The sequence below is a fragment of the Thunnus albacares genome, chromosome 3 (genome assembly GCF_914725855.1).
Source record: "Thunnus albacares chromosome 3, fThuAlb1.1, whole genome shotgun sequence".
Lineage (NCBI taxonomy): Eukaryota > Metazoa > Chordata > Actinopteri > Scombriformes > Scombridae > Thunnus > Thunnus albacares.
The window spans coordinates 9,661,259-9,681,387 of NC_058108.1; the positions used below are offsets into that span (position 1 = coordinate 9,661,259).

General features: G+C 44.0%; 1 protein-coding gene and 1 non-coding gene across 10 annotated transcripts in view; both read left to right on the forward strand.

The window, feature by feature from the left end:
• Nucleotides 1-20,129, forward strand: part of htt (huntingtin) — a 31,897-nt gene that overhangs the window by 9,248 nt on the left and 2,520 nt on the right. For 3 of the 9 annotated variants that reach the window (XM_044346281.1, XM_044346285.1, XM_044346283.1), the window contains 52 exons: nt 59-170; nt 724-861; nt 1,440-1,598; nt 1,720-1,817; nt 1,909-2,048; nt 2,210-2,273; nt 2,408-2,508; nt 2,808-2,954; nt 3,228-3,348; nt 3,535-3,680; nt 3,784-3,968; nt 4,098-4,321; nt 4,432-4,558; nt 4,649-4,773; nt 4,902-5,012; nt 5,182-5,259; nt 6,090-6,313; nt 6,437-6,515; nt 6,606-6,767; nt 6,856-6,911; nt 7,034-7,182; nt 7,274-7,410; nt 7,521-7,637; nt 7,789-7,911; nt 8,079-8,338; nt 8,483-8,625; nt 8,762-8,993; nt 9,284-9,425; nt 9,555-9,734; nt 10,009-10,185; nt 10,497-10,573; nt 10,963-11,098; nt 11,235-11,357; nt 11,479-11,686; nt 11,965-12,110; nt 12,426-12,603; nt 12,730-12,831; nt 12,996-13,180; nt 13,270-13,396; nt 13,550-13,653; nt 13,871-14,025; nt 14,121-14,260; nt 14,361-14,446; nt 14,560-14,690; nt 14,798-14,930; nt 15,205-15,360; nt 15,518-15,708; nt 16,023-16,137; nt 16,318-16,531; nt 18,284-18,503; nt 18,763-18,925; nt 19,864-20,024. In XM_044346281.1, the coding sequence (XP_044202216.1) occupies nt 59-170; nt 724-861; nt 1,440-1,598; nt 1,720-1,817; nt 1,909-2,048; nt 2,210-2,273; nt 2,408-2,508; nt 2,808-2,954; nt 3,228-3,348; nt 3,535-3,680; nt 3,784-3,968; nt 4,098-4,321; nt 4,432-4,558; nt 4,649-4,773; nt 4,902-5,012; nt 5,182-5,259; nt 6,090-6,313; nt 6,437-6,515; nt 6,606-6,767; nt 6,856-6,911; nt 7,034-7,182; nt 7,274-7,410; nt 7,521-7,637; nt 7,789-7,911; nt 8,079-8,338; nt 8,483-8,625; nt 8,762-8,993; nt 9,284-9,425; nt 9,555-9,734; nt 10,009-10,185; nt 10,497-10,573; nt 10,963-11,098; nt 11,235-11,357; nt 11,479-11,686; nt 11,965-12,110; nt 12,426-12,603; nt 12,730-12,831; nt 12,996-13,180; nt 13,270-13,396; nt 13,550-13,653; nt 13,871-14,025; nt 14,121-14,260; nt 14,361-14,446; nt 14,560-14,690; nt 14,798-14,930; nt 15,205-15,360; nt 15,518-15,708; nt 16,023-16,137; nt 16,318-16,531; nt 18,284-18,503; nt 18,763-18,925; nt 19,864-20,024 (7,508 nt within the window). The remainder of the gene's footprint in view (nt 1-58; nt 171-723; nt 862-1,439; nt 1,599-1,719; nt 1,818-1,908; nt 2,049-2,209; nt 2,274-2,407; nt 2,509-2,807; nt 2,955-3,227; nt 3,349-3,534; nt 3,681-3,783; nt 3,969-4,097; nt 4,322-4,431; nt 4,559-4,648; nt 4,774-4,901; nt 5,013-5,181; nt 5,260-6,089; nt 6,314-6,436; nt 6,516-6,605; nt 6,768-6,855; nt 6,912-7,033; nt 7,183-7,273; nt 7,411-7,520; nt 7,638-7,788; nt 7,912-8,078; nt 8,339-8,482; nt 8,626-8,761; nt 8,994-9,283; nt 9,426-9,554; nt 9,735-10,008; nt 10,186-10,496; nt 10,574-10,962; nt 11,099-11,234; nt 11,358-11,478; nt 11,687-11,964; nt 12,111-12,425; nt 12,604-12,729; nt 12,832-12,995; nt 13,181-13,269; nt 13,397-13,549; nt 13,654-13,870; nt 14,026-14,120; nt 14,261-14,360; nt 14,447-14,559; nt 14,691-14,797; nt 14,931-15,204; nt 15,361-15,517; nt 15,709-16,022; nt 16,138-16,317; nt 16,532-18,283; nt 18,504-18,762; nt 18,926-19,863; nt 20,025-20,129) is intronic. The other 6 variants (XM_044346282.1, XM_044346284.1, XM_044346286.1 and 3 more) reach the window with 3 other exon arrangements.
• Nucleotides 5,329-5,460, forward strand: LOC122979874. The gene has a single exon (XR_006402951.1).

The following is a 20,129-nucleotide window of genomic DNA, read 5'->3' on the forward strand; positions in this document are numbered from 1 at the left end:
GGGAAGTGAAAGTAAAGGTGAAGCATCTAATTGTTTAACTCTTCTGCTTGTTTCTCAGCCATCACGTATAAAGGGTCCAATTGGACACTATACAGACCAGGGGGTGGAGCCTCTGGTGCACTGTGTACGGCTTCTTGCTGCTTCCTTCCTGCTGACAGGACAAAAGAATGGTGAGTGTTACCAAAATGGCACATATGTGTGTAGAGTAAATAAATCAAGAAATATAAATTCTAAAATATAAGAGAAAGAAAACAAACTCTGGGGAAGCTGATGTCTTCAACAGCAAAAGGGAGTGCTGGCCTGTAAATAAGCAGAACCAGTGAATCTGGCCCAGTTTTTGAGAAGCTCGGGTGGAAGCATCTGTGTCAGTTTTTTTTATTATATAATACTTAAGGACAGTAATCCATCAATTTGATCTGCTCATGCTTCAAACAAAAACTGTACAAATAAATGAACGTGAAAAATTCATAAAGCGTAACTATTCAGTTGTCGACCAATTAATACATTTTTTAAACACTACTATTGTACAACTATAAAACTTAAAAACATAGGACTATAAAATTTCAAATGATATCAAAAACAAACGAACAAGAAACTTCAACACAGTCGTTCACTTCAATAATTCAGAATAGATTTATCTGACTTTCCGCCATCAGACCGGTCACATAGCTGCATGAGTCTCTGATGTTTCAGTGTGTCAATCTTTGCTTTGTGTTTGTCCAGGTCTGACCCCTGACAAGGAGGTGCGAGTGAGCGTGAAGGCCCTGGCGGTCAGCTGTATCGGTGCAGCAGGTGCATTGCATCCTGAAGCTTTCTTTAATTCCCTCTACCTGGAGCCGCTGGATGGCATTCCAGTAGAAGGTAAGAAATAAAAAAAAATAAATAAAGACAATCCTTCATTGTGGACAAAATTGAGATTCTCACAACAGTTTACAAGTTAGGTTTATTCCATTAATTCAGATATTTTTTATTAGTGTTTTACTAGAACAAAGTCCTATAATTTGTAGGACAAATACTGCAACTTGTCATTTATATACATGAGAGGCTGTGCAGCCACACAGGTGTTTTCACTTACTCTGGCTGATTAGAAGTCTGCTCAGGTTGAAAGTGGGCAGAGCTTACTGAGATGTGGGTGACGTCACCAGCCCCCTAAACTGACAGTCTGTACACGCCCACACAGTCCTGAGGAGAAGTCTAATCAGGCAATAAGTGAAAACACCTGTGGGGGTGGACTGTTGATATTTCAACTCTCACATTGTGACATTCTGTCAGGCATGAGAATTGTGCACTGTGCTATGGAGAAATGAGAATTTGTCATGATACAATTTGTCTGGATTAGATAAGTAATGGTCAATTACAAAACGCATCAACTGGCAACTCTTATTCGTGTGCCTTTAGCACTGCCTTTGACCCTCGTTCCTTTCTCTGTCCCCTTGCAGAGCAGCAGTTTATCAGTGATATGCTGGGCCTCATTGATCACGGGGACCCGCAGATCAGAGGGGCTACGGCCATCCTCTGTGGAGCCATCATACAGGCTGCACTCACCAAAACACGTTACAACATACACACCTGGCTGGCCGGTGTGCAGAGTGCAACAGGTGAGTGTTTGTGGGGATGTTTTGTGCAGCAGTTTGTCTTTGTGCTGACACATTGTTGGGAACTTGAGTGCTGTTTAGAATTTTAGGTTAAATATCACCCGTGTGTCCCGTTCTTCTCCAGGTAACCCTCTGTCCCTGGTGGATTTGGTGCCTTTGCTCCAAAAAACTCTGAAAGATGAGTCTTCCGTCACCTGCAAGATGGCTTGCTCTGCAGTCAGGGTAAGACATTTGTGTGTTTAATGTTAGTAGAATTAGTAGTGCACTGTGTATGTTTGTGAATCTGACGTGTGTGTGTGTGTGTGTGTTTCAGCACTGCATCATGACTGTGTGCAGCAGTACCCTGAGTGAGCTGGGCCTGCAGTTGGTGATAGACCTGCTGGCTCTGAGGGACTCATCCTATTGGCTCGTTCGCACTGAGCTCTTGGAAACCCTGGCTGAGATGGACTTCCGGTAAGATGGATTCATGATCTATTTTTGTATTACTGGAGCTACCAGGAGATACGATGCTCACTTCACACTGTTTACTTTAATAAAAACATAGCTTGGAACACATCAATACAATGTATTAGCTGTGACTGTCCTCTAGAGATTTACTCTTTCCTGTCTCTCAGGTTAGTTAATTTCTTGGAGAGGAAAACTGAGACTTTGCACAAAGGAGATCATCACTACACTGGGGTAACTTCTCATTTTCTTACCTTTCCTGTACCCTTTTTGTTTTACACACTCACCCAAATGCAGAATGTCTTTTCAGTTTTCAACTTCTGAGTTGTCATCTGGTCCCTAATTTGTCCACATTTCTCTCTATCCAGCGACTGCGGCTGCAGGAAAGAGTTCTAAATGACGTAGTCGTCCACCTGCTGGGAGATGATGACCCCAGAGTACGGCACGTGGCAGCCTCAGCTGTCAGCAGGTATACACTTAATAAACTAATGTAGTTTATTCCTTGTTTTAAACTTGTTATTGAGTCTCAATTCTAATTTCTTGTGACAGAACGGTTACTCAGAAGGATTCACCAGCAACTTTTCAGTGCCTTGAAATGGGGATATACTCCAACTGTGGTCCAGAATGTATCCCAATATTTAGCTTTTTCCTTTTGATCTGGCAAAACCATGTCTGAGGCACAAGCATGCTAACATGTTAACTTTACCTCTCCCTCCTTATTCTCCTTTAATCCCTTTCTTCTTCTCTCTGTGCCTCTCACTCCAACAGGCTGGTTCCCAGGTTGTTTTATGACTGTGACCAGGGCCAGGTGGACCCCATAGTGGCTATCGCCCGAGACCAGAGTTCAGTCTACCTGCAGCTCCTGATGCATGAGACACAACCTCCCTCCCAGTTCACAGTCAGCACAATCACAAGGTACCTATACACACACACACTTTACACGGGTGCACACTCGTTTCATGTTGCATTTCATAGGCTCTCATGGTCACAATTTTACTAAAAATAATTGTTGAGCCATCTCGAATTCAAGCCTTCCATCAAGCAGTTCAGTGTGATCATAACTGCCTTGTATTAGATTAGAAACACAGCATCTTTTTTGAAATTTCAAGTTGTTCAATAACAAACGAAGCCCATGAGGAAACCACTGAATATAATCTTTGAGTAACTGAATGCTCTTCTGTCTGACAGGACGTATCGAGGCTACAACCTGTCCAACACTGTGTCTGACGTCACAATGGAGAACAACTTGTCTCGAGTTGTCACCGCTGTCTCCCATGCTTTCACCTCCTCTACCTCCAGAGCTCTGACTGTGAGCTTTCACACTCGCACAAACGCACTCATACATCTTTTGTCTCACTTTTTCACTATTTATGCTGTACATTGGCAACAATTTAGATTCTAGTTGGTAATAGTTACAGCAAATATGAATAAAAGATTGTGACTATGTATTAACATAATGTGCTCAAATTCTGTTTTTCTGCTGCCCTTTTTGTAGTTTGGCTGCTGTGAGGCATTGTGCCTCCTGGCTTCAAATTTTCCAGTGTGCACTTGGAACACGGGCTGGCACTGCGGCTACGTTAGCTCTAGTAGCAGCTTTGCATCTCGCTCTAGTCTCAACCGCAGCAGGGGCAGGGCCCTCAGGTTTGTGTACACACGCACACATATACCTCTTCATGTGACTACCCATGTAGTAGTGTTATAAACACACCTGATTAACTCCTGACACTGTCCCTCTGTTATCCAGTCTTTCACAGCCCAGCAATGCTGCGGCTTCCTCAACCACCTCCTCATCTGCACCAGACACAGAGCGAAGAACTCTGACAGTAGGAATGGCCAACATGGTTCTCTCCTTACTCTCCTCCGCCTGGTTCCCACTGGATCTATCTGCACACCAGGACGCCTTGTTGCTCTCTGGCAACCTGCTTGCTGGTGAGTAGAATGTATAGAAAAAATTCACATGATCATGTAGCTTGAAATTAGAGGTAAAAATATAATCCAACTTTAAACAAAACTTCTCAGGCAAAATCAGTAACCTGTTATTGATACTCCTGTTCCCAGCTGTGGCTCCTAAATGCATGCGCAACCCCTGGGCTGGAGAGGAAGAAGGCAGCAGTGGCAGCACAAACCCCAGTGGAGGCCCAAATAAGATGGAGGAACCCTGGGCAGCACTTTCGGAGCGCTCCCTGGTGGCTATGTTGGAGCAGCTATTCTCACACCTACTGAAGATCCTCAACATCTGCGCCCATGTGCTGGATGACACACCACCAGGACCAGCAGCTAAGGTAACTTTGACAGAGAGCTGTTGGTTTTTTTTTTTTTTTTTTTTGGTTGTTTTTTTAATAGTATCATGGTAATGGTGGTAACGGTTTTCATACGTCTCCCTCCTCTTCAGGCCACCCTCCCCTCCCTGACCAACACCCCCTCCCTCAGTCCCATCCGCAGGAAAGGCAAGGAGAAAGAGGTTGCTGAGCCCAGTGTTGCCCCTATGAGCCCAAAGAAAAGCAATGAGGTCAACACAGGTACATGCAAACCCACCTAACATAGGTTCAGTTTATCTCTCTGAGTGTCTGTGAGTATTTAATGTTTGATATTGTGTTTTTTGTGAGCAGGCAGACAAGCAGATGGCACAAGTTCAGCAGCCGTAAACAAGTCTACCACCCTCGGCAGCTTCTACCACCTGCCACCCTACCTCAAGCTCTATGACGTCCTCAAAGCTACGCATGCTAACTACAAGGTCAGAAAACACATTAATTTGTAATCTAGTTGCTTACATGAAAGAAACCTGTTTTATGGTGGTGGCAGTGGTTGGTAGTGTTGTTGATTAATTTCTTTTTTTTTTTTTTTTTGCTGTTGGTCTCCTAGGTGACGCTGGACCTCCACAGTAGCCAGGAGAAATTTGGAGGGTTCCTGCGTGCTACTCTAGACGTTCTGTCTCAGCTACTGGAGCTGGCCACACTACATGACATCAGCAAGGTAAACATGACTTTCAGTTCTATTAGACAGTATTAATATCAGTGAGAGCAGGAAGGAGGATGTTCTGGAGGATTGAACAGGTCAGTATAGATACTATTAAAGTTATTTTGTTTCATTAATATAAGCCAGTAAATTCTTGCTCATAATAATCTTGCTTTTTTTTTCTCAGTGTGTGGAGGAAATCTTGGGCTACCTCAAGTCTTGCTTCTCCAGAGAACCAACCATGGCTACTGTTTGTGTACAGCAGGTCAGTAATTTGTGTGTGTTTCTGATTAAAGGTGTGTTTATTTGTGTTTTGAGTTGTTTGTGTGTGTGTGTGGCAGTCTTTCTGTGGTTCCAGCACTGAGCAGTGTGCTGCAACCAGTGCGACTCCACACAGAGTGAGGCTGGTTCCTGCCGACAGGGCCTGTAAAGGCATTGGTTTCCCTGTGCGATGGTTCCATACATTCATTATTATACACGCATAGCAATATACTGGCTAGATGGCCATCTCTTCACTTTCTTTTCACATAATGAATTCTCCTGATTCTAAGAAGCCAGAGAGAATCAGCAAAAAAATGCTTAAAAAATTGACTATTTGCAATAGTCACTGCCTGTCAATTTAGAATTAATACCAGATATAACAAAGAAAGGGATTGTACTTAAAAATGTCCCCTGTAATAATTACTCCTGTGGAGGCAAGAGCCCTTACTAAAGAAGTGTCCCATGAAACACTTAAGTCACTGAATTACAAGAGCAAAAATTAAATGATCACAATTTTCACAGATTAAAAAAATGTCACACTATGTCACACCAACATCTTTGAGGAACATTACTGTTTAAAATGGGAATATCCTGCATTAAGACAAGACATCCTTGGAAAATTGATAATAAATGCAAAGAACTGACTCGCTAGTTGATGATTATGCTCCACTGTAGACCTTTATTTATGGCTAAATTCGAGAATCTAATTGGTAGATTCAATCAAAGTCAGATAATGTCTCTTATTAAATTAGATTTGATTTAGTTTATTTAGATGTTGCAGATTTTCAATTCATTCTTTGCTCTAACAGTTGAAGACTTACTCTTGTTCTTCAGCTGTTGAAAACCCTGTTTGGCACCAACCTGGCATCCCAGTACGAGGGCGTCCTGAGTGGACCTAGCCGTTCCCAGGGCAAGGCTCTCCGTCTTGGCTCGTCCAGCCTGCGACCAGGCCTCTACCATTACTGCTTCATGGCACCATACACACACTTCACCCAGGCACTGGCTGACGCCAGTCTCCGTAACATGGTGCAGGCTGAGCAGGAGCAGGACACCTCTGGGTGGGTTGTAGCACATAGATCACACATGATTTTTGTGTATGAGGCAATGTGCTTAGTAGAACACAGAAATAAGTTAACATAGAATAAGCAAAGCATTATAGACCCATTTTTCTCCACTTCCAGATGGTTTGATGTGATGCAAAAAGCATCCACCCAGCTGAGGTCCAACATCGCAAATGCAACACGCCACAGAGGAGACAAGGTAGACTTATATTGCTCTGCTTGTTTCTTATTCATTTATTTGAGTGAGATGCTGCAATTCTGAAAGCTCTGGTTTCATCTGATTTCCCAGAATGCCATCCACAACCACATCCGTCTGTTTGAGCCGCTGGTGATCAAAGCTTTGAAGCAGTACACCACCAGCACATCTGTGGCCCTGCAGAGACAAGTGCTGGATCTGCTAGCCCAGCTCGTGCAGCTCCGAGTCAACTACTGCCTGCTGGACTCAGATCAGGTTAAACACATAAATAAAATGCATACATTCTTTTGCATGCAACATCTGGGACTTTTACTCACTTGGGAAAACATTTTCTATGTTCCAGGTGTTCATAGGGTTTGTCTTGAAGCAGTTTGAGTACATTGAAGTGGGACAGTTCAGGTAAGTTTGCTTTTTTTCTGTGAAACCAGGGCGATCTGTCTCGCCAATCTTCACAAACCCATGTGTCTCGCACAAAGCTGTCCTGCAAATGAATTAATAAATGTTGCACTTTTTTTCCTCAGAGATTCAGAGGCCATCATTCCCAACATCTTTTTCTTCCTGGTGCTGCTGTCTTACGAGCGTTACCACTCCAAGCAGATAATCAGCATCCCTAAGATCATCCAGCTGTGTGACGGCATCATGGCCAGCGGCAGGAAAGCTGTCACGCACGGTGAGAGGAATGCAAGCAACACACACCGCATAGGCAGTTATTTCTTCTGTTGGTTAACTTGTTTTACATACTTTCTTCCTTCCTCTACCAGCGATTCCAGCCTTGCAGCCAATCGTCCATGACCTGTTTGTCTTGAGGGGCTCCAACAAAGCGGATGCAGGCAAAGAGCTGGATACGCAGAAAGAAGTGGTGGTCTCCATGCTGCTCAGGCTTGTACAGTACCATCAGGTACAGTCTCAAATACAAGGCACATAGTATCTGCGTACCATAAAGTATTTTTAAGCGATCCAAGCCTTTTCTTTTCCTTACATGTGTCTTTATGTGTGTGTGTGTTGTAGGTTTTGGAGATGTTCATTCTTGTACTGCAGCAGTGTCACAAAGAGAATGAGGACAAATGGAAGAGATTGTCCAGACAGATCGCTGATGTCATACTTCCCATGATTGCCAAGCAGCAGGTGAGATATGCACACAGGTTAAGATGTTTGTGCCGTTAATCAGCTGGGAAATCATAGAATTTCATTTATGCAAGATCATTGTGAAAAATCGGCATTCAAGTAAACTATTACCTGCTGTCAACTAACACATCTGTGTGTTGTGTCTCCACAGATGCATCTGGACTCTCCTGAGGCGTTGGGAGTGTTGAACACTCTATTTGAGAGTGTAGCACCCTCCTCTCTTAGACCTGTAGACATGCTGCTCAAGAGTATGTTCACCACCCCAGCCAGCATGGTGAGGCATCTCATCTGATACCTGAATATGTGCATACACAAACACTTACCAAATTGTTGTACCTAAACATCTTGTCTGCTTTTTTTTTTTTTTTTTTTTTAAATTGATTGCAAAATATCAGTGTTTTCCACAAAGTCTGAATTGTAATCAAACCTCCGCTCCTCCAGGCATCAGTAGCTACAGTCCAGCTGTGGGTTTCCGGTATCCTGGCGGTGCTCAGAGTGCTGGTCTCCCAGTCCACTGAGGATATTGTCTTGTCACGGATCCATGAGCTTTCCCTCTCCCCACATCTCCTTTCCTGCCACACAATCCGCCGCCTCCATCAGCAAAACCCTTCTCCAAATGACCCATCTGCTGCCGACGTGCTCGGTAACCAGGAGTCTAACGGCGAGGCACAAAAAGCCCTGCCTGAGGAAACCTTTGCCAGGTTAGTGTGTTCACTGTTGTGTATATTTTGGAAGCCTCTGACATCAAGAATTTAGGGGTGTTGCTACTCCCTCCCTGCCTTCTTGCAATTTATTTTCCTTCACATGTCTGACTTCCCTGTCCTCATCCCGTCCCCTCCCTCCAGGTTCCTGCTCCAGCTGGTAGGGGTGTTGCTGGATGACATTTCCTCCAGACGGGTTAAAGTGGACATTACAGAGCAGCAACACACCTTCTACTGCCAGCAGCTGGGCACACTGCTCATGTGTTTAATACATGTCTTCAAAAGTGGTGAGCATATATTACATTGTGTGCATATATTACATGTCATATTAAAACGTTTTACAAATCAGTGCACTTTCAATGTAAGCCAGTTTTCTTGAAAAATATTACTATCCTTTCCCTTTTTCTTTTTTTTGCTATCCAGGGATGTTTCGTAGGATCACAGCTGCAGCCAGCCGCCTTCTGAAGGGCGAGAGTGGCAGTGGACAGACTGGCGGCTCTGAGGCTGGCCTCTTCTACCCTTTAGAGGGTCTGAACAGCATGGTGCAGTGCCTGATCACCACCCACCCCTCCCTGGTGTTGCTCTGGTGCCAGGTCCTCCTCATCATCGACTACACCAACTACTCCTGGTGGGCTGAGGTGCACCAGACACCCAGGTAAGAACAGTGTAGGCAGTATAACAGAATGCAACAAACAAATACAAATGATAAAAGCTAGAATGTTCTTACTAATTTTAGTGCACTATAAACCATCTGACAATTTGTTGTGCCACAGATTTTAATTAAATTATGTAGATTTTCTGTTTATACTTGAGCTCGGCATAGAGGGGTTATATCCTGTACAGATTGTAAAGCCCTTTATGATTTTCCACTATATAAATAAAACTCCCTCCCAAACTTCCCGTCTGCCATCCCTGTGTCCATCCTCCTTTCTTTCCTTCTATCAGGAGACAGAGCCTCTCATGCACAAAGCTGCTGAGCCCTCACTCCTCAGGGGAAGGTGAAGAGGATAAACCTGAGTCCCAATTATCCATGGTCAACAGAGAGATTGTACACAGGGGAGCTCTCATCCTCTTCTGTGACTATGTGGTGAGACTCTTTTAAGAATGTTGGACAATATAAAATATTTACATACTGTTGAAATTAATTACAAATAAGGTTGGGATAGATCTTTCTCTTTCTCTTTCAGTTCAATTGTGACTTTTTCATCTCCTTTAGTGTCAGAACCTCCACGACTCAGAGCATCTGACATGGCTGATTGTCAACCACGTACGTGACCTCATCAGCCTTTCCCATGAGCCTCCAGTGCAAGATTTCATCAGCGCTGTGCACCGAAACTCAGCTGCCAGCGGCCTCTTCATCCAGGCCATCCAGTCCCGCTGTGACAACCTCACTACTGTGAGATTACATCTCTTTACCCTTGTCTTTTTCCTCTCGTCTCAACTTCTGTTTTTCCTCTATATTCAGGTTGCCCAGTTTTACTCACTACTCGGTGTTCTACTTAATTCTCTTATTTCTATCATTCATTTCCACAATTGAATCTTATTTAGACCACTGTGTTAAATATGTGTTAAATGCTGACGTGTATCATCAGTGATGTAACACTTTTTTTTTTGCACTCATCTTTCTTTCTCTGCCTCTTTCTGCATGTGCTGCCCATTTTTCTTTGCAGCCTACCATGTTGAAGAAGACTCTGCAGTGTTTGGAAGGCATCCACCTGAGCCAGTCTGGCTCCCTGCTGATGCTGTATGTGGACAAGCTGCTCAGTACACCCTTCAGGGTTCTGGCTCGTATGGTGGACACACTGGCGTGTCGCAGGGTAGAGATGCTGCTGGCTGAGACACTACAGGTACAGTGAGGGTTTTTTTGTCACAGAGGAGTGTTCTTGTAATTTGAACACTTGATAGGGTCTAATTTAGTGTCTTGCAAGTAGGCAACCTGTATGGGTTCAAAAGAATCATAAATCCATTATAATACAATTGGTAAACATACTTGGATGCAAATGTTGTGTCTATCGGTGAATATTTGGGGGGGGGGGGGGGGAGCTTTTTTTTAAAAAAATTTTTACTTGGGTGTTTAATGCTGAAATTTTGTACTTTTAATGTAGTGTACTTGTCATCTCCTTCAAGTTGATATTTTGTTAATCCTTCCACCCTCTAGAACAGTATAGCTCAGCTGCCTGTGGAGGAACTGGACAGGATCCAGGAATACCTCCAGACCAGCGGCCTGGCTCAGAGGTAACGCTCACTGGCATTACAACCATTATGAGGAATAGCGTGCAGCATTAAAACACAGGGTATTAAGTTTTACAATGAAACATTCTGTTGTACACATTTACTCACATTAGATTTTATAGGAATAAACAGAATGTCAACAACAAAACCATAAATAAAACAAACTAGTTAATAAAAGCAAAACATTAAGATGTCCAAAACCAAATGGATCGAAATACTGGACCCTAAATGATGGGGAAACTACTGGCTACAATTTCATTACAATGTGTAGCAGGGGAAAGTGACATTTAAGCATTACAGCCAACCAGACTTCTCACCTGTGCCTGTTAACAATCTCCATCAAATTGGAAAAACTAAAGGTGTCATATCCTCGTTCATCTTTCCCGTCACAGGCATCAGAGGTTTTACTCCCTGCTGGACAGGTTCCGAGCCACTGTTGCTGACACCAGCAGCCCCACCCCTCCTGTGACATCACACCCCTTGGATGGGGATCCACCCCCTGCGCCTGAACTGGTCATTGCAGATAAGGTAAAGAATCCGCGTTTGAGTCTGTATTCCAGGTTTGACTCTGTCTCGCTCACAAGCATGCAAGAGCAGCTTTTAGGAACATTTTTGCTCAACATCACAAAAGAAAAATACTTTTCTCGCGGACATTTTGTCGTAGGAGTGGTATGTGGCTCTGGTGAAGTCCCAGTGCTGTCTTCGTGGAGACGTTTCGCTGTTGGAGACTACGGAGCTCCTTACCAAACTACCTCCTGCTGATCTTCTCAACGTTATGAGCTGCAAGGTAACACAGATACAAACACACACCACCCCTTTTTTTTTTTTTTTTTTTTTTTTATTATACATACTGACTCCACATTGACTCTATATTAACACCAACCTAAACTTGGTCATTTATTTTCCAGGATTTCAACCTCAGTCTGCTGTGTCCATGCCTGAGTATGGGAGTGCAGCGGTTAGCACGGGGTCAGGGGTCACTCTTGTTGGAGACAGCCTTGCGGGTGACCTTAGAGCAGCTTGCAGGGGTTACACAGTCACTTCCTGCCCCACACCAGTCCTTCCTGCCGCCCTCCCAGTCACAGCCGTACTGGGACCAGCTGGCTGTTGTGTATGGTAAGAGTGGGAAGAATCAGAAGGAGAGATTGGTGGATTAAACACACAAGGCAGAGTCGTGTAATTTCTAATGCTGTTAGATCAGAGTCTGGCTCATTTAACAGATGAAGAAGAAGTTTAGATTTTAAGTAAGTTTAGTGAGCAGGAGGAGTTGTGTAAATCGCTGAGTGCTATGTATGACAAGCAGGAAAACTGTCAGTTTGAAGCCTGGAAAATCTGTGGACCTACAGTTGAGGTATTCTCTGCATTAATGCATTCAATGCATCAATGTGTTTCAGATAAGCCAGGTTTCTACCCCAGGGTTTTGTCGCTCTGTCGAGCTCTGTCCCAGTACCTGCTCAGTGTAAGCCAGCTGCCTTCCTCACTACATATCCCGTCTGACAAGGAACACCTCATCACCACCTTCACCTGCACTGCCGCAGAGGTAAAAGACCACATATTAACATGTTAAACATTTGATTGTCTATTTGCCTGTTGAGTGTTTTGGGTGAGAGGACTGATTCTTGCTTGTAGATTCATAAAATGAAATGAACAAAAATATTTGTAGTTTAGAAAGATTTTAAGATTTCAATGCTTCACTCGGTACAGTTTACTTGACATTTGGTGCCATTTATGGGGATGGCATTTATCAATTACCTCAAGCATGGGCCACCAACATACAATCTTGTCTAGCGTTCAAATGTGTTAATTATGGTTCTTTAACACGTGTGTGTGTGTCTCTCTCTCTCTCTTTGTCCAGGTGATAGTGTGGCGTCTGCTCCAGGATCACGTGCCCCTGAGTGTGGACCTGCAGTGGGCTCTGTCCTGCCTGTGTCTGGCTCTGCAGAAGCCCTGCGTCTGGAACAAACTCTCCACCCCAGAGTATACCACACACACCTGCTCCCTCATCTACTGCCTACGCCTCATTATGGTTGCAGGTAAGGAGGCCAGGAGGACATATTTGTACATTTCCTATGACTTAATGTGGTTACATGCCATTTTAATAAAAAAACAAAACAAAAGCATTGTATGCTGATGGAAAAAACTTTGTCTTGGCCTTCCAGTGGCTGTGAGTCCCGGAGACCAGCTTCTGTATCCAGAGAAGAAGAAGACAAAGGCAGAGAGAGACGCTGAAGAAGACCAAGTGGACTCACCACATGCTGACCGTGAGCATTCACTTACAGAACCATTTAAACTGCCGGGTTGTTTCATGTAACTTAGTATTTCAGTGCTTTGCCGCATCACTCCATTCAATGTCTAATGGTGTTCTGAGCAGATCTCAGGTGAAAGCTGGAGGGAATATATGACAGATTCCCTCTTTGTGTTGCAGACATGTGTGAGTGGCAAGCATGTGAAATCATGGCGGAGCTGGTGGAAGGCCTTCAGAGCATCCTTTCCCTGGGTCACCATAGGAACAGTGCAATCCCTGCTTTTCTCACACCAACCTTGCGCAACATTGTGATCAGTCTGTCCCGACTGCCTCTGGTCAACAGCTTCACCCGAGTACCTCCACTGGTCAGTATGTGAAAGAAACTGTATCTGTGGTTGTATATGTGTCTGCATGGCATACAGTATAAACTTTGACATACTGTGCTTGTGTGCAGGTTTGGAAACTGGGCTGGTCCCCACAGCCAGGAGGAGAATTCGGCACAACGCTGCCTGAGATCCCCGTGGACTTCCTGCAGGAAAAGGATGTCTTCAGAGAGTTCCTCTACCGTATCAATACACTAGGTACAGAAACACATGTTATGAAATGGGCTTTTCCCTATTGTCTCCATTCACGTGTGCAGTATCTCATCACACTGATGCCACATTTACTTTATAAATGTGGCATCATTGAGGTTTTTTAGTCTGAACGTGACCTCTACATATTTTCTCACATAGGCTGGAGCAGCAGGACTCAGTTTGAAGAGACCTGGGCCACTCTGTTGGGGGTGCTGGTCACCCAACCGATCACAATGGACCAGGAGGAGGAGACGCAGCAGGAGGTATACGCACATACTATACTAAAAAAAAAAAAAAAAAAAAAAAACTCATGACTCCTATGTACCTGCTTAAACACTCACACAAATGCTTACTTTGATGAGAAACATCCACAAACATTTATTTGTTCAGAGAGTAAGCACTAAAGAAATACTGTTTCATGATACCTGGAAAAATTTAAATTCTCCTGATATTCTGTTCCCCTCCTGTTTTGCTGTCTAGGAGGACTTGGAGCGTACCCAGTTGAATGTGTTGGCAGTGCAGGCCATCACCAGCCTGGTGCTGAGTGCCATGACTCTGCCCACTGCTGGCAACCCTGCAGTCAGCTGTCTGGAACAGCAGCCCCGCAACAAGAGCCTCAAGGCCCTGGAAACACGGTAGCTATGCAGCCCTTTTCTGTTTCCACTGTAGTAGTGCCCTAAAGAAATATGCAACAATATTTGGAGATTTTTTTGTGTGTGTGTGTGCCCAGATTTGGAAGGAAACTTGCAGTAATAAGGGGTGAAGTGGAGAGAGAAATTCAGGCTCTTGTGTCTAAGAGAGACAATGTCCACACACACCACCCCTACCATGCCTGGGACCCTGTGCCCTCTCTGTCAGCAGCCTCTGCAGGTAACGGACAACAAATATTTACACACTTTATATCTTTAGATCCTGCATTAACGCCTACCACATGTTTTTAATTTACTAAATTTCTTAATTTCTGTTTCAGCAGGCACACTGATCAGCCATGAGAAGCTACTGCTTCAGATCAACACAGAGAGGGAGATGGGCAACATGGACTACAAACTGGGACAAGTAAGAGACGCATGAAAGAAGAGGAAGGAAAAATAAAAGAAGCTTGAGGAGTGCTAGATTTTCAATAGTGTAATGCTAAGGGTTTGTTCTACTTGTCATTGCTCTTTCTCCAGGTCTCCATCCATTCAGTTTGGCTTGGTAACAACATCACCCCGCTTAGGGAGGAAGAATGGGGTGAGGATGAAGAAGATGAAGCAGACACTCCAGCACCCACCTCCCCACCCATATCTCCTATTAACTCCAGGTCAGACAAATTATTTGCAGGCATACACACATTTCTTCAGTTTCTACGCATATGCACTGAAACAAGCACGCACACGCCCTGACCTACTGCTGTCTGTGTGCTTTCAGGAAGCACCGCGCGGGTGTGGACATTCACTCATGTTCCCAGTTTCTCCTGGAGCTCTACAGTCAGTGGCTGATCCCTGGCTCCCCGAGTAACAGGAGGACTCCGACCATACTCGTCAGTGAAGTGGTCCGATCGGTGAGCTACGATGCACATATTCAGATATCATCTCACTTGTTCAGCTAAGGATCTGTCTGTTCACATTAGTAAAAGATTGCCTGCTTTTCTCTGAGGAATGGTTTTGAACCTCAGAACAGTTTAGCTGAACCACAGACAATAAAAATGCTGCTTGTCTGTCTTGAGAAAAGGGAAAAAATACTAAAAAGAATCTTTAAATTTTCTTTAGGTTTCACATTAGGTCATGTTAAACTTGACCTAAAGTTTTTGTGGCATCTCTCTCTTGTCTCTGTAGCTGCTGGCAGTGTCGGACCTGTTCACAGAGAGGAACCAGTTTGACATGATGTTCTCCACCCTGATGGAACTACAGAAGCTCCACCCGCCCGAGGATGAGATCCTCAATCAGTACCTGGTGCCTGCCATCTGCAAGGCAGCTGCTGTGTTGGGCATGGTGAGTAGAGCTGTGTGTGGGTGGTGGATGGAGGAGGGGTGTGGCAAAGATGATTTTGTTAGATAGAAGAGCTATAATCATTTACCATTAAAGCTACAGACAATATGCAAGACACCTCAACCTTGTGTTTTTTTTTTTTTTTTTTTTTTTTTAAAAGGACAAAGCAATAGCAGAGCCCGTGTGTCGCCTGTTGGAGACGACCCTGCGCAGCACCCACCTGCCCAGCCGCATGGGGGCTCTGCATGGAGTGCTGTATGTGTTGGAGTGTGACCTGCTGGATGACACAGCCAAACAGCTGATCCCTACCATCTCTGAATACCTGCTCTCCAACCTTAGGGCTATCGCTCAGTGAGTATCACACTCATCCTCTGTTTCAGAAACACACACACACACAGACCTCATTTCATCTAATAAGCTGGATTAATGATGATAGAGCCTCAGAGAATATGTGTTTAATGTCAGTGACTGCACTGTAAGTGGATCTTGAAATAAGTTTTTCATCCACCTTAATAAGGTGAAGAGTGCAGTGCAACTCTTGGCCACTAGGTGCTGCCCTTCACATTTCAAACAAATATCAACTGGTCTTTCTATTTAGTCCATTTCATCCAAAGTATTTTTGGGCCCATTACTTCATATATTTCTCTCCCTCCTGTGTCCTGCAGCTGTGTGAACCTGCATAATCAGCAGCATGTGTTGGTGATGTGCGCAGTGGCCTTCTACATGATGGAGAACTACCCTCTGGATGTAGGAGCTGAGTTTATGGCTGGAATTATACAGGTAAATAAGTCTTTTTCTTTCATTTTAAAAGAATCAGTCTGCATAATTGTGACAAATTAAGTTGTATCCTGAATACTTAAGTACCTCATTAGCTTTTTGCAGTGTGTCTGGCATTATACATCCTTTCCTTTTTGATCTGTTCTCTTTCTTTTATCTCCTGCTTCTGTCCCTGTCCTCCAGGTGTGCGGTGTGATGGTGTCGGCCAGCGAGGACTCCACTCCCTCCGTCATCTATCACTGTGTGCTGCGGGGTCTGGAGCGCCTCCTGCTGTCAGAGCAGTTGTCACGCGTGGATGGAGAAGCGCTGGTCAAACTCAGCGTGGACAGAGTGAACATGCCGTCACCACACAGAGCCATGGCTGCCCTGGGCCTCATGCTCACCTGCATGTACACTGGTAAGCAAGACGCTGATTAACTGATGCACATCAAATCTACCACTGAATGCACTGTTGTATCTTGCATGCGATCTAACTCACCAGCATGCACAACATTAAGACTGGTGCTACCATCACTGCTGCTGTGACTTGACTTTCACAATCCGCTGCTCACTATAGCATCGAGCTAGCTGGCTAACTCACCTGCATGGACACTCTTTATTAGTGGTAGACTAATTTATAATTGGTTATCCCCACTTAAGCTTGCTGACCAGCAAGTTTAACTATTACTCTACCACAATAAAGCTGTTTCCCATTTATTCCTAGTGTTCTCATCCTAGACTCCATCCTTTTCTAATAGCATGTAAAATAAAGTATTATCCCTGTGAAGTGACCCTTCCACCTCTCCCTACATATTTGCCTTTGCTATCATAAACTACAGAACCCACTATCACTAGAATCTTTTTTTTAAATCTTGTTTGTTCAAGGTAACTTGTGCATACAAGACAAAATATTTCACAGGGGTTCTGTATTAACACCTTGCAAACACCTAAAAATATTGTATAATGTAGGGTTTGATTTGCTGTTAAATGTTAGTGTTCCTCCACTCAACCCCAATCCCACTTGTGGCCTCTGATGTGTAAAAGTCAGTAAAGTAGTGTCCCATTTCTGCAGTTATTTTATCTCAACCCCTCACAGCTGTGAGTGACTGAAACAAAGGGGAAGTGTTAAAGAGGAAATCTGGGACAAGCTTAAGAATAACTATGTGGGAATGTGTTGCTGCAGCTAGGCGTACTGAAAAACTGACTTGCGAGCTTGCGCCTGACTGTGTATGCCAAAATTGCATGCAGCTGACAGTACATACTATCCACATGACAAATTGCTGAACATTTTTATATTTAGTGATACATCAAAAGCGCACCGATTTTTATATGCACGAGAGTCTCCATCTTAGATTAATGTTGTTGTATAATGAAAGTATACCGTACCCACAATTTCAATCGCAACAATGATTTGTCATAGTACCAAATTTGCATGTTTACATTTGCCACATTTACACATCAGCTGTCTTTACACCCACAGTTAGTAATGTCAGTAACACTTGCTTGTACTCACTGTGAACCATGTCATGACTAATATTAGCTATTTAAATTCATTACATCTCATAACAGTGTAACAGACATTTCAAAGCTCCAACCAGCCTTATATGATGGCATTTAGGAAAAAAAAAAAGCCTGCTTGCACCCTGCATGTGATTTTATGTATTGTATACATCTGATATACCCTACCTCTAACCCCTACGTTGGCCCCAACTAACTCTAGCAACCCTAAGCATTTTCTTCTCCTTGTGCTGACGGGTTAAATAACATTTCTTTGTTGCCAAGAGCAATCCAGCAAATTCTTTGAGTAAACCCAAACTCTTGCAAACCAACTTTTTAACTTTGTTCATACTTCCCTTTTATGTGCTTTACAGCTAAGCAAGCTGAAGCACATTCAGGTCACAGGAGAGGCTAAGCTAGAATGTAATGTACTCAAGAAACATGCAATAGAAAACCTCTAATACTTTAAGCACTAGTCACTTACAAAAGAAACTACAAAGGAAGGAATATAAAGCCAATTTGACTGAAGGTAGCTCCCAGAAATTCACCAATCTTCTATTTTGAGGTCAACTAAATTCTCATCTGAATCTTGTGATTATCGGTGTCCATACTCCCATTCTAACCTCTCCCCCACTGGTTCAACCGGTGCCACCCCCCCCTCTCGTCTTCTCAGCGGTGCTTGCGTCGGGTTCAGAAGTGACAGGGGTTAGAGGTCAGGTTGACTCTGGCTCTGCCGTAGCGGAGGCGGCGGGCGTCACAGCGGGTCATGTTGGTTTCTCCTCAGGCAAGGAGAAAGCCAGCCCCGCCAGTCGCCCCGCCCACTCTGACCCTCAGGCCCCAGACAGCGAGTCGATCATTGTTGCCATGGAGAGGGTCTCTGTGCTCTTCGACAGGTAGACGCACTCCCACACACACACACAGACACACACCCTCAGTTCTACATAAATTGCACAAAGCTTTGGTAACAGAATAAGACTACGTTACTTATTTTCCAGCTTTCTTCCTTCACCTTCAAGGTGATGATCTCTGGGTTTGTAGTGTCCAAAAAATAATTTGATGGCAGCAGCTGTTCTTCTTGATAAACCGTAGACGCACTCATTTTGTTTCCCATCATGATTTGCTCTTCCGTGGGGGGGTGTTTCCTGTTCGCAGGATCAGGAAGGGTTTACCCAGCGAGGCTCGAGTGGTGTCCAGAATTCTGCCTCAGTTTCTGGACGACTTCTTCCCACCACAGGACGTCATGAACAAGGTCATCGGAGAGTTTTTGTCCAATCAGCAGCCCTATCCGCAATTCATGGCCACTGTCGTCTACAAGGTCAGTAGCGGGACATGAGTTCATGCCAATCAAAAATACATTTTCTCTCTCGCAGTTTATGCCCTACTTATAACGAGCTGGAAAACATACTTTGCAGGAGAGTCACAAGACAGAATGTGATCTGATAAACGTATTTCGACATTTCGAGGTGTTTTGCTATTGTGAATGTTGGCTCACTGTCATGGCTTACTGGGATGACACATGGATAGAACAGAGCCATTATCAATGTTATTATTAACACCTGTGCTTCTCCTACTTTGACAAATGAAAACGGTTGTACTTCACTCTTTGTATTGTCAAATCAGATTCTTTCACCAGACAAATACAACAGTGCTCTCAAGTCTCTGCTCTTTTACTGGTAGTTTGCTTCTTGCAAGGAGCCTGACACAGAATTTCAATGAAGTTGTTACTTGGTACCTCCATTTTGACAACTCTAGCCAGCTCTTTGTCTAATCAGACCCGTTGTCTGATTTTAGACAAAGGTTGTCAAGACAACATCAAGCAGGAGCAGAGACACTGTGACCCTTCTTTTCTTTTTTTTTCAGGGATGTAAAATAAAGAATAAACGAGATCAATGTCATTGTACTGTTACAATTGAGAGTATAATAAAATAAGAAGCAGCATGTCTGCAAAACCTCCAGTGAGAATCTAGCCCAGTACATGAAAGCTGGACTGGTCAAACTGGGGGGAGTGGTTTAAGTGGTGATGCAAAACTAGCAATGCCTTTTTAAAACTACATGTTGTAGATGTAAAAAATAAGCATGAATCTGTGACTGTATTGTGCATTTTTTTTTTATTGATTCCTTTCCCAAGTAAATCTACATTGTCTATTGTTGTAAAAATTAAACTGAATGCTGGGCTGCTTTTTTCAGACGCTTTAAACAATGTCACACTTCAGTGAGATTTTAACTTTCCTTCTGCTGTGCATCCACCTCCAGGTTTTCCAGACACTCCATGCCACAGGCCAGTCATCTATGGTGCGAGACTGGGTGCTGCTGTCCTTGTCAAACTTCACCCAGAGGACACCGGTGGCCATGGCCATGTGGAGCCTCTCCTGCTTCTTTGTCTCTGCTTCCACCTCCCAGTGGATCTCAGCCCTGTATCCTTCCATGACATACAGTCAAGCTCATGAGCGAGACGCTGATTGAGTTGTTTATGTAGTAGCATAGAGGTGTAAATGTACCAAACAGTGTGAGCTGTTGTC